Source organism: Triticum urartu, chromosome 7A (assembly GCF_056163025.1).
Source record: "Triticum urartu cultivar PI428250 chromosome 7A, HENAU_Tu73, whole genome shotgun sequence".
In the NCBI taxonomy this organism is placed as follows: Eukaryota; Viridiplantae; Streptophyta; class Magnoliopsida; order Poales; family Poaceae; genus Triticum; species Triticum urartu.
In genome coordinates this window covers 369,939,641-369,953,838 of record NC_141879.1, presented here as the reverse complement: position 1 = coordinate 369,953,838, position 14,198 = coordinate 369,939,641, and the positions used below count along the sequence as shown (strand labels likewise).

Below are 14,198 nucleotides of genomic sequence, written 5' to 3'. Positions count from 1 at the left end.
ATCCACAATCAACAAAAGAAAAGGTAAAATGATAGAGTTCTTCCTAAAACTCCAAGAGAGATGGGGCCTTGAGAGATTTTTTTTCTCCAAACCCTAGAAGGGGAGGTAGTCTTATTTATTTTATTGGGAATTCTTCTCCCTTAGGACGTCTTGATCCTCTAGGAGGTGATTAAGTGAGCAAAGCTTTCTCAAGGTCTAGGTATGATTTGCTAACCCTAATTTGAGTCCATGGTACGTTTTATATAGCTAAGGGGCGAAAGGGCAGGTTAGAGAGGGGATACGTGACCTCTTGGCCAGATCTGCACATAGGTAGAGGCCGGACAGTCTGGGTTGGCGGCCAACTAGTCTTGGTTGCTAGCCGGATAGTCCGTTTACTAATGTAGGCTCGGCTCCAGGCTGGCACAGTGTTCAGGAGTAGAATAACCTACAGGGGCCACACAGTCTGGGTTGCTACTCGGACAATCCGACCGATGGCCGGACGAACGGTCAGAGGACTTCTTTCACCGTCTTTGATTTTGGGTAATGATGTTCCGGGCACTTCATAGTCTCGGTTGGTAGCCGGACAGTCCGGCCGCTAAAGCCGTGCAACATTTCTTGTTCTTCTTCCTTCTCCTCAGCGACTTGGCTTTCTTCCATCACTCCTTCATGGATGGATCCTTGGTATTTGAGAATGCATAGGGTCTTGGATTGAGGTGGTAGGCATGTCTCATGTGAATGCACCGAAAGTACGAAAAGAAGTGAATTCACCTCTGATTCAATGGCACGGACACAGACTCTAGTCACTGGTCCAGTTAGCACTTGGGATGTTGATGAAGGATCCATGGTGATGTACTGATGTCCATGGGCTGCTTCACACCACTGCCCCAGTCTGTCTCCGCCACTCCACTCACAAAGATTGATGAAAAATAATTTTCCTCCGCATGTATGCTGGCTCAAGGAGGGTGAGACCAATAGTGCATTCTTTAAGATCCATGCGGCCCATAGACTCGAGAAGAATTGCATCTTCTCCATCAAGCAAGGCGCCCGTACCGTTTCGGACAAGCCGGGCATGTCCAAAGCTACCTATCTCCATTTCTCCACGCTCGGTACCCCTTGTGAGCAGAAATTCTCCATCGATCTTGGCCAGATGGACGACCGCAACTTCAACCTATTCGACCTCGAGCATCCCTTTACCGAGGAGGAGATTTGGCAGGCCGTGAAGGCGTTGCCTCGCGGGAAGGCCCTGGGCCCCGATGGGTTCACCTCTGAGTTCAAGGCTGATATTTGTGAGGTGTTCGACAAGTTCTTCTCCCTCAATGGCCGCAGCCTAGAGCGGCTTACCGAAGCCCTCGTCACGCTCCTTCCTAAGAAGCCGGATGCTTCCGCCCTCTCGGACTACCGGCCTATAAGCTTGATTTATTTGGTTGTTAAGCTTATCGCCAAGGTGATCTCACTTTGCCTTGCTCCGCGGCTGTCCCAGCTGGTGTCTGCTAACCAGAGTGCATTGTTGCTGGCCGTTGCGTCCATGATAATTTCATGCTTGTCCAGCAGACGGCCCGTCAACTCCACTTCTTGTGGGTGCCCAGAGTTCTTCTCAAGCTTGACATCGCGCGCGCCTTCGACTAGGTCTCTTGGCCATTCCTCCTCGAGGTCTTGCTTCACCTTGGCTTGGTAGCCATTGGCGTGATTGGATCTCCATTCTCCTTTGCACCTCCAACACACGCATTCTCATCAATGGATCACCTAGGCCTTCGATCTCCCATGCCTGTGGGCTTCGGCCGGTTGATCCTTTATCCCCTATGCTCTTCACTATTGCCATCGATGCTCTAAATTCCCTTCTCATGCATGCTCACCGCTCCGGCATGCTGCAGCATCTCACGACACGCCATGCCGCCTCTAGCATATCTGTTTATGCCGATGACATCGTCATCTTCTGTCACCCATCCTCGCAAGATCCACGTCATTCGCGAGCTGCTTCGCGTGTTCGCCGAGGCTTCTGGTCTATGCACTAACTTTGCAAAATGCTCGGCTACACCTATTCAGTGCGCTGACCCCAAGCAGCTCACCATTGGCAATGAGCTCTCATGTGCAATTGTCATCTTCCCCATTACCTACCTCAGGGCCCCTCTCTTGGTCCGGAAGCCTTCTGCATCATCGCTGCAGCCCATTATCGTCAAGCAGTTGTCAACTCGGCACGCCACGCTCCTCTCCCACGGAGAGCGTCTTGCCCTGGTGCGTCATGTGCTATGTGCCATATCCACCCACATCTTGGTGGTTCTGGCTCTTTGCTCGCCAATTCTTAAGCAGATCAACCGAAGTATCCGTGAGTTCCTTTGGCATGGTTGGAAAGAGACCGTCAACGGCCACGGTCCCATGCACTGACAACGTGTTTGTCACCCTCTCGAGTTGGGTGGCCTTGGGATCCCGGACCTCCAACGTTCCGGCGTTGCCCTGCGCGTGTGCTGGCTATGGCCTCAGCGGATCGACCCTTCTAGACCTTGGGTTCATCTTCAAGTACCAAGCGACCCGGACACCTCATCTGTTTTCCAAGCATCCGTCAACTGGACTGTTGGCAACAGGCACACTTGTCATTTCTGGACGGATCCATGGATCGATGACAAGGCCATCTCTGATTTGGCACCCTCTCTTCTACCTCTTGTTGCCCGGCGCCGATGCAAGTCTTGTTCGGTGACCGATGGGCTTCAGGGCCGCAGTTGGGTGGCCGACATTCGTGGGCGCGCTCACGCCAGGTGCTATGATCCAGTATGTGCAGCTTTGGAGGCTTCTTCGGCCCGTATCCCTTTCTACTGCCGCTGATCGCCTCTCTTGGCGGTCGTCCACCGATGTCTATTGTTTTGCCAAGTCATGCTACCGTGCTCTCTTCGCTGGCTCTACCGCCGCCCCTTTTGGTGTTTGACTTGGCGTTCCTGGGCTCCTCTTTGAGTCAAGTTCTTCATTTGGCCTGCCGATGTTGACCGCTGCTGAACCTTTATGAGGTTGGCCCGTCATTGCTTGCCGCACAACGACCGCTGCGCCCTATGCGAGTTCCTTCCCTGGTGCGCGACGGACATTGCCGCTTTTCCCTCTGGCCATCGAATGGGGCTGGCCACGTTGGCAATCCTCACCGCTTGATCCATCTGGCATCAGCGCAACCGGTGCGTATTCGACAATGAGAGCCCCTCCGTCGCGCGGCTCATTGCATCCATCCAAGACGAGGCCGCGTACTGGGCTAGAGCGGGCGCCCACGGTTTAAGATTGATGCTTGAGTAGTCGCTTTGCTTTGTACACGGGCTGAGCAACCCGCCACCAAGGCTCTGGCTTATCTCTGTCTTGCCGTGTGCGCAAGACTACGAGCTGCCATCCCCTTCTTTGTGCTCTGTCCTACCTATGAATGAAATGATATGTCCCTGATGTATTCGCGAAGAAAAATATACATTTTTAGATTGTACTCTCGTATATATTTGGATGTGTGTATTTTTCATGGGGCATTTACATTTGTGCCCCTAACTCGAACTCACTACTCAAATTTACCCCTAACTTTTTGATACGCTCAAATTTGCCCCTAAAAAGCATTTTAGGTCGCGAGAATGCCATTCCATCTGGTCAAAGTTGTTTGACCAAAACTTTGAAAATTCATAACAAATTGATATGAACTCAAATGAATGCGAAATAAGATATGAGAATGTTCATAGAAACATCACCTATATGTGCATGTCATTTACGTTCATGACAAAAGCACTCTTTAAAGCTTTTTAGGGTTTATATAAAACTATTTAGGGTGAATGCAAATAAATGCACGTCTAGGCGATGAACATAAATGACATGCGCGTATAGGTGATATTTTCATAAACATTTTGACATCTTATTTGCATTCTTCCGAGTTCATATGGATTTGCTTTAAATTTTCAAAGTTTCGATCAAACAACTTTGACTAGATAGAAGGGCATTCTGGCAACCTAAAATGCATTTTAGGGGCAAATTTGAGCACATAAAAAGGTTAGGGGTAAATCTGAGTGGGCGCAAATTAGGGGCATAAATGTAAATGTCCATTTTTCTTACAAGGTAATGGCCCTCGTACTATTAATAAAAGCACACCGAAATTTACCGAAAAAGGCTTTCGCCCCGCTTTATATTATAAAGCAACTGCCCAAGCCAAACATCCAACAAGGTTCACACACACACACACAAAGGTCTAGTACAGACAAGTACTCAAAGGGTTAATGCTGAGGGCACAGCTCAACAAGCCCTGAAGAAACAGAAAAGCACGCACACGCGGGGTGCGGCAGAGCATCTAGTCGGGCTGGGGGGGGGGGGGGCGGAGGGAGCGGAGGCGCCAAGCGGAAGGCCATCGATCGAAGGTCGGCGAGGAGGTTGTTGATGACGTCCCGATCCTGGGGGCGGTTAAGCGGCCGCTAGAGCTGCAAGTATCCACACATTTTAAAGATGGCGTTAGTAGCACGTCGAAGAGCCACCTTCTGTATGACAAGCTTATTGCGAACGGTCCAAAGCGTTCAGGCAAGGACCCCAACACAAAGCCATCTAATATGGCGGTAGCGAGGGGGGAGGCGTGAATTTCCGCAAGCAGGTCAGGGAAGTTGGTGTTGCACCACTGGCCCCCAACCGTCTTGCGGAATCAGGACCAAAGGAACTGAGCCATGGAGCACGAGAAGATGTGGTTAGCATCCTCCACCGTGCCGCACATGGGGCACATCCCATCCCCAGGTCCATTACGCTTAAGGACCTCCACGCCGGATGGGAGGCGGCCTCAGATCCATTGCCATAAGAAGATCCTGATCTTCAGGGGCAGGTGGATGTCCCAAATCAAACTAAAGGGCTCGGGGGCCGTCGAGGGGGCGATGGCCGCGTAGAGGGATTTGGTGGAGAAGCAGCCGGAAGTTCCAGACGCCAAGAGATGGCGTTCGGGGTGACGGCGCCGTCCATAGGGAGGAGGGCGATGTCCTGAAGGAGGGCATCCCAAGCGGCAACTTCAGGTGGGCCAAAGGGGCGGCGGAAAGCGAGGCGCCCTAAGTCAATAAGGGCCGTCTCGACAGAGACACGAGGGTCAACTACAATGGCGAAGAGCTCCGGAAATCGGGCGGCCAGGGGGTGTCGCCAATCCACCGATCAAACCAGAACAGGGTCGAGGACCCAGTACCAACCGAGATGGATGTGCCAATGCGAAGCACAAGTAGCAGCTGGACGACGACAACAACAACAAAGCCTTTAGTCCCAAACAAGTTGGGGTAGGCTAGAGGTGAAACCCATAAGATCTCGCAACCAACTCATGGCTCTGGCACATGGATAGCAAGCTTCCACGCACCCCTGTCCATAGACTGGGAGCCGCCTGAGCGCTGACAGAATGCAAGAGGCTGTCCTCGAAGGTACTTGTTTTGGATGATGGTGAGCCAAAGACCTCCATCGCCATTGGCAATGCGCCAGAGCCAACGGGTCAGGAGGGCAATGTTCATGCGTTGGGAGGACAAGATCCCAAGACCACCCTGGTCCTTGGGTTTGCAGATATGGGGCCAGCTTACCATATGGTACTTCTGCTTATCCCCCTCCCCAGCCCAGAAGAATCTGGATTGATATTTGGCGATCTCCTGATGAAGGGTCTCATGGAGGCTATAGAAGCTCATGAGGAACCAAAGAAGGCTGGCAAGCGAAGAGTTGATAAGGATCACGCGAGCAGTCTTCGACAACCAGCGCCCTTTCCAGGGCTCAACGCGGTGTTGCATACGGGTCACCGTGAGGCGAAAATCCGCCACAGTGAGGCGCGAATCACTAATGGGGATCCCCAGGTAGGTCGTGGGGAAAGAACCCAACCGGCAATTTAGCCGGTCCGCAATAGCCTGTGCTTCCTCCGGGGGAACCCGAGAACCATCACTTCGCTTTTATCGAAGTTGATGGTTAGGCCCGACATCTGTTGGAAGCACAGGAGGAGGAACTTCAGGTTAGCAATGTCTTGGACGGAGCCCTCCACCATTATTATGGTATCATTCGCATATTGAAGGAGGGAGACCCCTCCCCTTCCGACTAGGTGGGGGACGATGCCGCGAATATGGCCAGCATCCTTGGCCTTATCAAGGATGGATGCCAGGCATCAACCACCATGTTGAACAGAAACGGCGAGAACGGGTCACCCTGACGGACCCCACAGAGGGTGGGGAAGTAGGGCCCAATGTCACCGTTGATGTTCACAGCGGTCCGGCCACAGGAGACAAGCTGCATGACGCGAGTCACCCAACGGTCGTCAAAGCCTTTGCGAAGCAACACTTCCCGCAAGAAGGGCCAGTGGACCGTGTCGTACGCTTTGTGGAAGTCTAGCTTCAGAAAGACCGCCCGATGGCGTTTCATCCGGACCTCGTGGAGGACTTCGTGGAATACCAGCACCCCATCCAGAATAAATCGGCCTTGTATGAAGGCGGATTGGTTGGGATGGGTAATCGCGTCAGCGAGCAGGGTCACCCTATTGGCGTACCCTTTGGCCAGGATCCGGAATATGACATTAATCACTGTGATTGGACGAAATTGGCAGATGTTGGAGGCGCCCGGGACCTTGAGGATGAGGGTCACGATACCATGGTTGAGGCGCCCGAGTAGAATTCCTCAAACAGGGCCATGACCTCCGGCTTGATGGTCGGCCAGAACGTTTTGAAGAACGTTACGGGCAGGCCATCTGGTCCCGGGACCGAGGAGGGGTTCATTCCTTTAATAGCCGCGAGGACCTCGTCCTCGGCGAAGGGGGCCACTAATGCCGCATTGGTCTCAACAGAGACCAATTGATCACCCGACCAAATGTCAGAGGCGAGACTAGCCCCACCCCGAGGGGTGGGGGTAAATAGGGCTTTATAGAAGTCATCTACATGGGCACGGATGGCCGAGGGGCGAACGAGAGGCGTGTCTCCATCCCACAGGCAGTGGATGGAGTTTCGACGCCGCCGGCCGTTCGCCACCGCCTGGAAATAGGCGGTGTTGGCATCACCCCGAAGCACCCACCGTTGGGTAACACGCAGTCGCCAGTAGGCCTCTTCATCCGTGTAAATGGTTGAGAGCTGGTCTTCAAGGTCATATTGCAGCATCCACTCATCCGGGAAGATCCCAGACGTGTCGGCACGGGCATCCAGGGCTTGGATAAGCACACCGAAATTTACGAGATCACGTCGTGAATCTAGGAGATTAAAGGTGAGTATCTTGATGCAAAACATCAGCAAGTTAAATCACCCTTTAGAACTTCAAAGACTACCTTCAGTCTCCATGGCGGATCTACAGACGACTTTTCTAAAGGGGGTGTACTAAAATACGTCGTGGCTCACGCGTTGCCCTTCCCAGACGACATAGGAGTGACCCAAACCCTAGCATCCACCACCTCTCCTTCTTTCTCCCCCCTCCTCGCCGCCACCCAAGGAGTCTGTCGGCTACTGCGCGTCTTCCGGTGCGGCAAGGATCTGCTGCCTCGCGCCAGTGTGAGTGGCTCTGGAAGCCAGGGTGACGGCCTTGGGTGGAGATGGCCTTCCCTTCCGCTCGCTTGGGCGGTGTGAGGGCGGCGAGGTCTCGTTGCAGCGGCAGGTGGCTTCTTCTTCCTCCCGGCCCCTTCCCCTTGTGACGGTCTGTCAGATCGGGCTGTCGGAGGATGGGGTCGTGGAAGTCTTGGAATGGGGGAAACACTTGGTCGATTTCACGTCGACCTCGATGCCGCCAGCGCTCCGGTGCCGTTCTCCCTCTTGAGAGTGGGTCAAACTACCAGGTCCCCCCCCCTCCCTCCCTTCTTTGGGACGAAAGTCTTGGCCTTTGGCCGGATGGCGGAGGCGTCCTGGTGTCTTGGTCCTCCCTGGGGGCGCCGTTCAAGGGGTGGTCGGGGGATGTGATCCTCGTGCGTGGTGATTGGTGGTGGTGGCGGTGCTCGGCTCTCCTGGTTACCGGCGTTGGTGGTGGCGAGTTTGTCCTTCCGCATCTTTCAGCGGCTCCTTGCCTTGTTTGCTTGTGGGTTGCCGGCCTGTGGTTGGCGCCCACGTGCGTGGCACGGTCTGGATGAAGGGGAGATACGGCAGTTGCCCGGCGGAGTCGATGTTCTTCAAGCAGTCTGGTTTTTCATGTCCACGGCAATTGCTGTTGTCTGGATACTATGGTTCTGCTGTTCTGGCTGCATGAGATCTTCGGCGGCTTGATGGTAGTTTCCCATGGTGCTCTACTCGCTGCTGCTTCTGGTAGTATTGAGATATGCATGTAATCTTTGAGATTTTGTAAGTCTTTGCCTTTGTAATTCAACACTATTGTATCCTAGCCGGTTGTTGGCTTCATTAATTTGAAGTCGGGCTTTCGTGCATTTTCTCTAAAAAACACACCCAAGAAATTGACAAAAATCTTACATCAGATTTTTTAGCAATTCTAATTGTTGAGATGATGCCAATTTCCTTTAGCAAACATGACAAATCATGGCAAAAACTGATGCCATCCTCACCACAACTATAATTGCCATGAAAAACATTCTAAGTTGTTGCCATGGTAAAAAATCTGACGGTTCGTTTTGTAGTTGCGTCCAAAATTAAATTAGTAACCGTGTATACGTGCATGCACATACAGCTTGACAGTAATATTATTTTCAAGATTGATCACAATTAATATTAATTCCAAGATTTATTGTGTTTAATGCAACTAATTTTGTTTCAAATTATGATCAATGCAATTATCATGTTTTCAAAATATTGATGATGTGATGTATACATCATTGAAGCAACGTGATACAGTGGACATAGGTGGTTGGATGGCACATATCATTTGGATTCACTCGTGCTTTTATAAGTAGTAGTAGTATATATGCAGATACTCCCTCCGTTCCTAAATATAAGTCTTTTTAGATATATTTCAAATGGACTACAACATATGGATGTATGTAGACATATTCTAGAGTGTAGATTCACTTATTTTGCTTCGTATGTAGTCACTTGTTGGAATCTCTAAAAAGACATTTGGGAACGGAGGGAGTATATGAGTACTGAGCCTTGCAAACTTTTTTCTTACGCAGGCAAAATTCACCTCCTTTTTCGGTCCTGGAATTAAGGCTGAAATTGGTGAGTTGTGCTCGTTATTGTCTAATACCCTGTATCAATCACTATCTTACCATTGTTCCGATGACCCAGGAAAAGGTGGTGACGACCTATATGAAGTGCGTCTTATCTCGGAGACCACAGAGGAAGAGTGACAGCGTTTGCAATCCTATTATCTGCTAATATACAACAAAATGATATTTATTTCTTTTCCCCACTAATTTGCATATATAACGTTATTATTGTAATATACTCAGTATATAATTTTGCTTTTGAGCTTTGTATGTAGTTCCAAATCTAGCATCGTATGTTCCATGCAAAGCATACAAAAAAGGCTATTGTAATAAAGATGTAAATTGACTTGATTGGCCAGCATTGGGCATAGTAGTAGTTGCAATATTTTCTTTTGGGAACTTTTGAAGAAGTTGAAAAATCTGTGGACGTTTAGTCATTTAATTTGGATTTTAGCCTTATCAGCCCAGTAATTCGACATTAGTTGGGAGAACTACTCATGTACCCTGCTCTAGCCTCCACCTCTGGCAACCCTTTGGCCCCCACTCCCCTGTTCTGACATCCCACGCTCGCCACCGAGAGGCCAAAATCACTGTTCTGACATTTCTTCTGGATTTGACCTTTTTTCTACCCCTGTTGTCTGTGGCGGTAGGGTAACACTACCTATGGCCATGGTCAATGGCAGTAGGTACCTGCCCAATGTGTCTGCGCCGTCATGGTGCTTGTTGACATGGATAAGCGACCACCGCCAGGGATTGCGGCGGTAGCCTGTTATACCTTACTGCTAGGCTCGATGGCAGTAGGCTGGAAGTAGGCCCCTGAGAGGTAAGTGGTCGACGGGGTGGTGTGGGGTCTACCCAGCCACCCACCCATTCTCTCGAGCAGGCTCTTCCCTGTTTCTCCCGAACAGAGAGGAGGTGACTCTCTCCTCTGCAATCCCCCCTTCGATCTCCCTCGTTTAGGCATCATTTTGGTCGATTTGTCCTCCCCAACGTAGAGCAAGGTATTCTTCATCCTTTACTCCAATTATTTTGTATCAAATCTTTGTATTTCGGATGCATTTTATACCACTAGGTGCACCCTAGTTTCTCTTGTTTGGAAGTTTGTCATGTTAAAGTTGTTTAGTATGGATATTAGGTATATAATGTGTGGATGAATGAATGGATAGATTGTATGGGATATGTTGGAGTAGTTTTTTTTTTAATGTGTATGGACGCATGGATGGATAAGTTGCATGGATATATTGGAGTTGGTTTAATTTCAATGTGTATGGATAGATTGTTAGTGGATGAACGCATATGTATGGATATATATATATACATTGGAATGTGTATGCAATGCGTATGGATGAACATGATTGTTTGTATATGTATGAATATACAGATATGTGATGAATGGATATTTATGCATATGTTGTGAATTGACATATAGGTTGTAAACATTTTTCCCTATGTTTTCAATGTGTATGGATATAAAGATTGCAATTCATATGTACGGATTATGTTGTCAAGTATGGATGTTGTCAAATCTCTACTACCTAAAAGGCTTACGTTCCCCTCCCTTCGTCCAACCTCTCCTACGACCCCCTTTCACCTCAATCGATTTTCTTTTCTCCCCACCGGTTTTCTCCTGCTGGTTTTATCCTTGGTTTTCTATTCCTTTCTTAACAGGTAATCAATTTATGTATGGTAACTAGTCGCAATTAATTCGTGCATGGTATGGTAGTACTCCCTCTATTTCCTCCCCCGCCTGATTTTCTATTTAATCAGTTTTTATTTTTCTAGATAAAACAGGATCAATCTTTGGCAACTCATTCAATTATTATATGGTATAATTGATCTCTTCTTTGGCAATGTATAACGCAATCAATTCACATCAATCACGGGCATATTCTTTTATTCCGTATCTTGGTTTATTTCCTGCCTTTTCTGCTATTGATTTTTTCTCTCCATAAATATCTCTTCCTTCCTTTCCAGATTTCATCTCATTCATCTGATGATCGTGTGCCCGCCGCGCTAGGGTACGCAAGACACTACCTGCACCGTTGCTACGATCATGCTCGCGCCGCGCCGGGAGGCCACCATCCTCCTCGAGGAGAATAGGCCGGAGCACCATGACCAGGGAAGATCGTGGTGTTGTTGAGTACTCGCCTCGAATCTACGCCAGCAGTGCGGGACACCCAAGGCCCACCAAACCCGCATCGCCTCTGCGCACCTACGTTGATTGCCGCCGCCGAGCGTCATCGCCCTGAGGATCACTGCCGAACCAGGCCTCCCACCAGCGTCTTCCACCTGTTCATGATTGGACGGCGGACTCAGCCTTCTGCCCTACCCATCGCAGCGTAAAACCGTCACCAAACGTTTTTCAGCACCGAGCCACCGAGAGACGGGAAGCAAGAAGATGTCCTTGGAGGTCGTGCAGCTTTTCGGAAGGACGGAGTTGGCCAGACCCCATCCTCCCGGGCAAAACGACTAGCCGAGCCTCAACTCCTGGAGACGGCGGCGAGCGGTGTGACAGAGGTCCTCAATGTTTTATAAACTGCTTTCCTGTTTACAACTTTCTGCTAAGTTTCGTGCCTGCTTGATTGACATATGTAATGTGCCTTTTCCTTGGTATAGTTACGAGGATCTACATGATGGCGAGCTAGCCTGCATGATGCAGTTATGTACGTTACGGGCAATGGCCTGATGGCGAGCTAGCTTTTTCCTTAATTGCTTCAATGTTCCTCTTCCTCTTTATCAGGGTCATCCCATGAATATATTTACTCCTGAAAATCAGGCGCTCAATACACACTGACTATTATTTGTACTGCAGAAAACGTAAATCATTTATGAGCTAGAAGGAACTCATCATTCTAATAATCCGGTTGTACTCTTAGTTAGAGGTTGGATTTTTTTTCTTGTAAATATCCTTGTAAGACTAGCAATATTTATATTCCCATGCTTTTTCCGGTACATACTATCTAAGTTGGTTAATTCTTTTCACAACATTCTTATGTCTATTGTTTTCGTCACAAGAATTTATTATTTAGTCTAGCAGGGTGTTATGTATTTGCATGATTGTGCCCAGCATTAGGGTTAGTTTGTTGATAAATGAAAAAAAGAACTTGTATGGCTACTAAGATACAGAAGAACAAGATGAGGCCTTGCTTTTGCATCATCACCAATAATCTCTACTCCTAATGAAGGACTTCGTACGTCGTTCGTTCGTTACCTCCCTCCCACACCGATCGAAGGATTTGCCTAAACATCGATTGTCTCCCTCCCACAGATTTTCTTCCAAAAACCGCACGCAACTTGGCATCCACCCGGTTTATTGCGTCAAAAAATTGCCCGTAGCGCTCCTTCATTATCAATGGATCCCAACAATTACGCTCCTTCCAATTACGTCTCCTGTCCCCCGTTTCTGGGAGGATGGGGTTTTAACCAAGTATATCCCAAAGTATATCCTGATGGGAAAATCAGAACGCTATACCCCTTTCCCTAATAACAACATATATATCCCAAGAAAATTTGAACACAATCCTAATTGACTCGATGGATTGACTTCATCCATAGAGAGAGAGAGGGGCAGAGGAGAGCAACGCCGCATCCTGGACGAGGATCCGCCGCATCTCGCCGACGATCCCCGCTGCCGTAACGACGGGTGAGGACGTTAGCACGAGAAAGGTTCACGCGTTCATGATCTTGTCTTGCAGTTGCCTGCCTTGCCGCCAGCGACGCCAACACCATGTGCTTCATGACGGCGATGGCATCGAGGACGTGCCAAACAAGCTATCTCCACGATCGGAGATTCATGCAAGTATTCTTGTTCTGCTGCTAAATCGATCAGGTCCAGCCAACGTTTAGGTCAAGCTTTGAAACAATCAAGAGAATGGAAACCTTACTCATGTCAAGTACTAAGCTTCATCTAGATCCGGCACAAGTGTTTTGCTGCTGGCCGAAACAATCAAAACTAGAAAAACCTACAACCCGTGGCATCTCAAGTTCGGTGCAGTGTGCTTCGTCAGCCAAACTGGGTATCAAGAGTGTTTTTTTCTTCAGGTTTCAGAGCTTTAGCTTGTAGTGACCTCGGTTGTTAAGATATTATTAAGAGTGTTTTTTCCTCAGGTTTCAGAGCTTTCAATGCTAAGAGAAATTCTTCGATGAGTGTATTTATGGCTTGAGGCAAGTGCACTTTGACCTTCTTGTATGGTTTGACCGTCGTTGGGTTGCGTTCAATGGCTTACCCATGGTTGTGTTGCATTCGGTGGTTTGTTTGTTCTTGGTTGACTTGGTTACCAAATTCTTGGGTTTTAGTGTTTCTCTTTTTTTAGCCCGGTGCGGTGAGAACCGCTCCACCTATGATACTCCATTTTGGTTGGTGAAATTCTGCTACATTTGTGCTACTCTGTTGTGTTAGAGCCTGGTGCGGTGAGAACTGACTAGCCTCCGTACCAACCTCGCAATGCCCGACGCTCCCTTGAGTTCGAGCTCGACCCCATTCCTTCTCCCATGATGTGTGGTGGCGGCGGCGACACTGCCTCCCCTCAGCACGGAAGAGACCGCCGGGGTGTCCAACGTCGCCTTTAGAGGCCTTCCGGAGACACGCCTCGGGGGGTATACGGTGGGCCAGGGTGGACACGGTCCCGGTCCGAGCCGTTGTTTGGACCGGCCGCCAACGGAAGGTCCGGACGGAACCGGACTGAGCATCATGACGGTCCTGATTTCAGGGACCGGACCGGCGGCGGCCAAGCCTGGATTCGACCGAGTGACCGGCCAACAACCACCGGCGTCGACTTGCACGGGTGCAGCGGCTAGATGTGCGACTTGCGCAGCACCGGCGGCAGTGGCGGAGACAGGCCTGGGGCAGCTAGGGCTATAGCCCCAGGCCTATAAACAACTTCCTTTATAATTTCTTCATGCAAAGCATAGAAAATCATAGAAGTTTATCATTCAACATAGCGTAGCCCCAGGCGTAGTCTGCATCTAGCTCCGCCAATGACCGGCGGCAAGGTGGGCGACATGTGAGCACCAACGGCAAGGTAGGGGACGTGTGCGCTGGGCGGCACACCTGTTATCCATGAACCTGCACATATTTGTTCATTAGCAGTTTTTTCTATTGCATGCAAGTACTGTAGCACGCATATGAGGCCACAATTTTATGTTTATGGGCCTTGCCGTG

At 49.6% G+C, this 14,198-nt stretch overlaps 1 protein-coding gene across 11 annotated transcripts in view; it reads left to right on the top strand.

Annotated features, from left to right (window-relative positions):
- LOC125518797 (uncharacterized) overlaps positions 1-9,388 on the top strand; it is a 51,055-nt gene extending 41,667 nt beyond the window's left edge. For 8 of the 11 annotated variants that reach the window (XM_087535976.1, XM_087535974.1, XM_087535971.1 and 5 more), the window contains 2 exons: positions 9,002-9,047; positions 9,117-9,388. In XM_087535976.1, the coding sequence (XP_087392102.1) occupies positions 9,002-9,047; positions 9,117-9,206 (136 nt within the window). In that variant the 3' untranslated portion in view covers positions 9,207-9,388. The remainder of the gene's footprint in view (positions 1-9,001; positions 9,048-9,116) is intronic. The other 3 variants (XM_087535978.1, XM_087535973.1, XM_087535970.1) reach the window with 1 other exon arrangement.
- Positions 9,389-14,198: the final 4,810 nt, after the last annotated feature.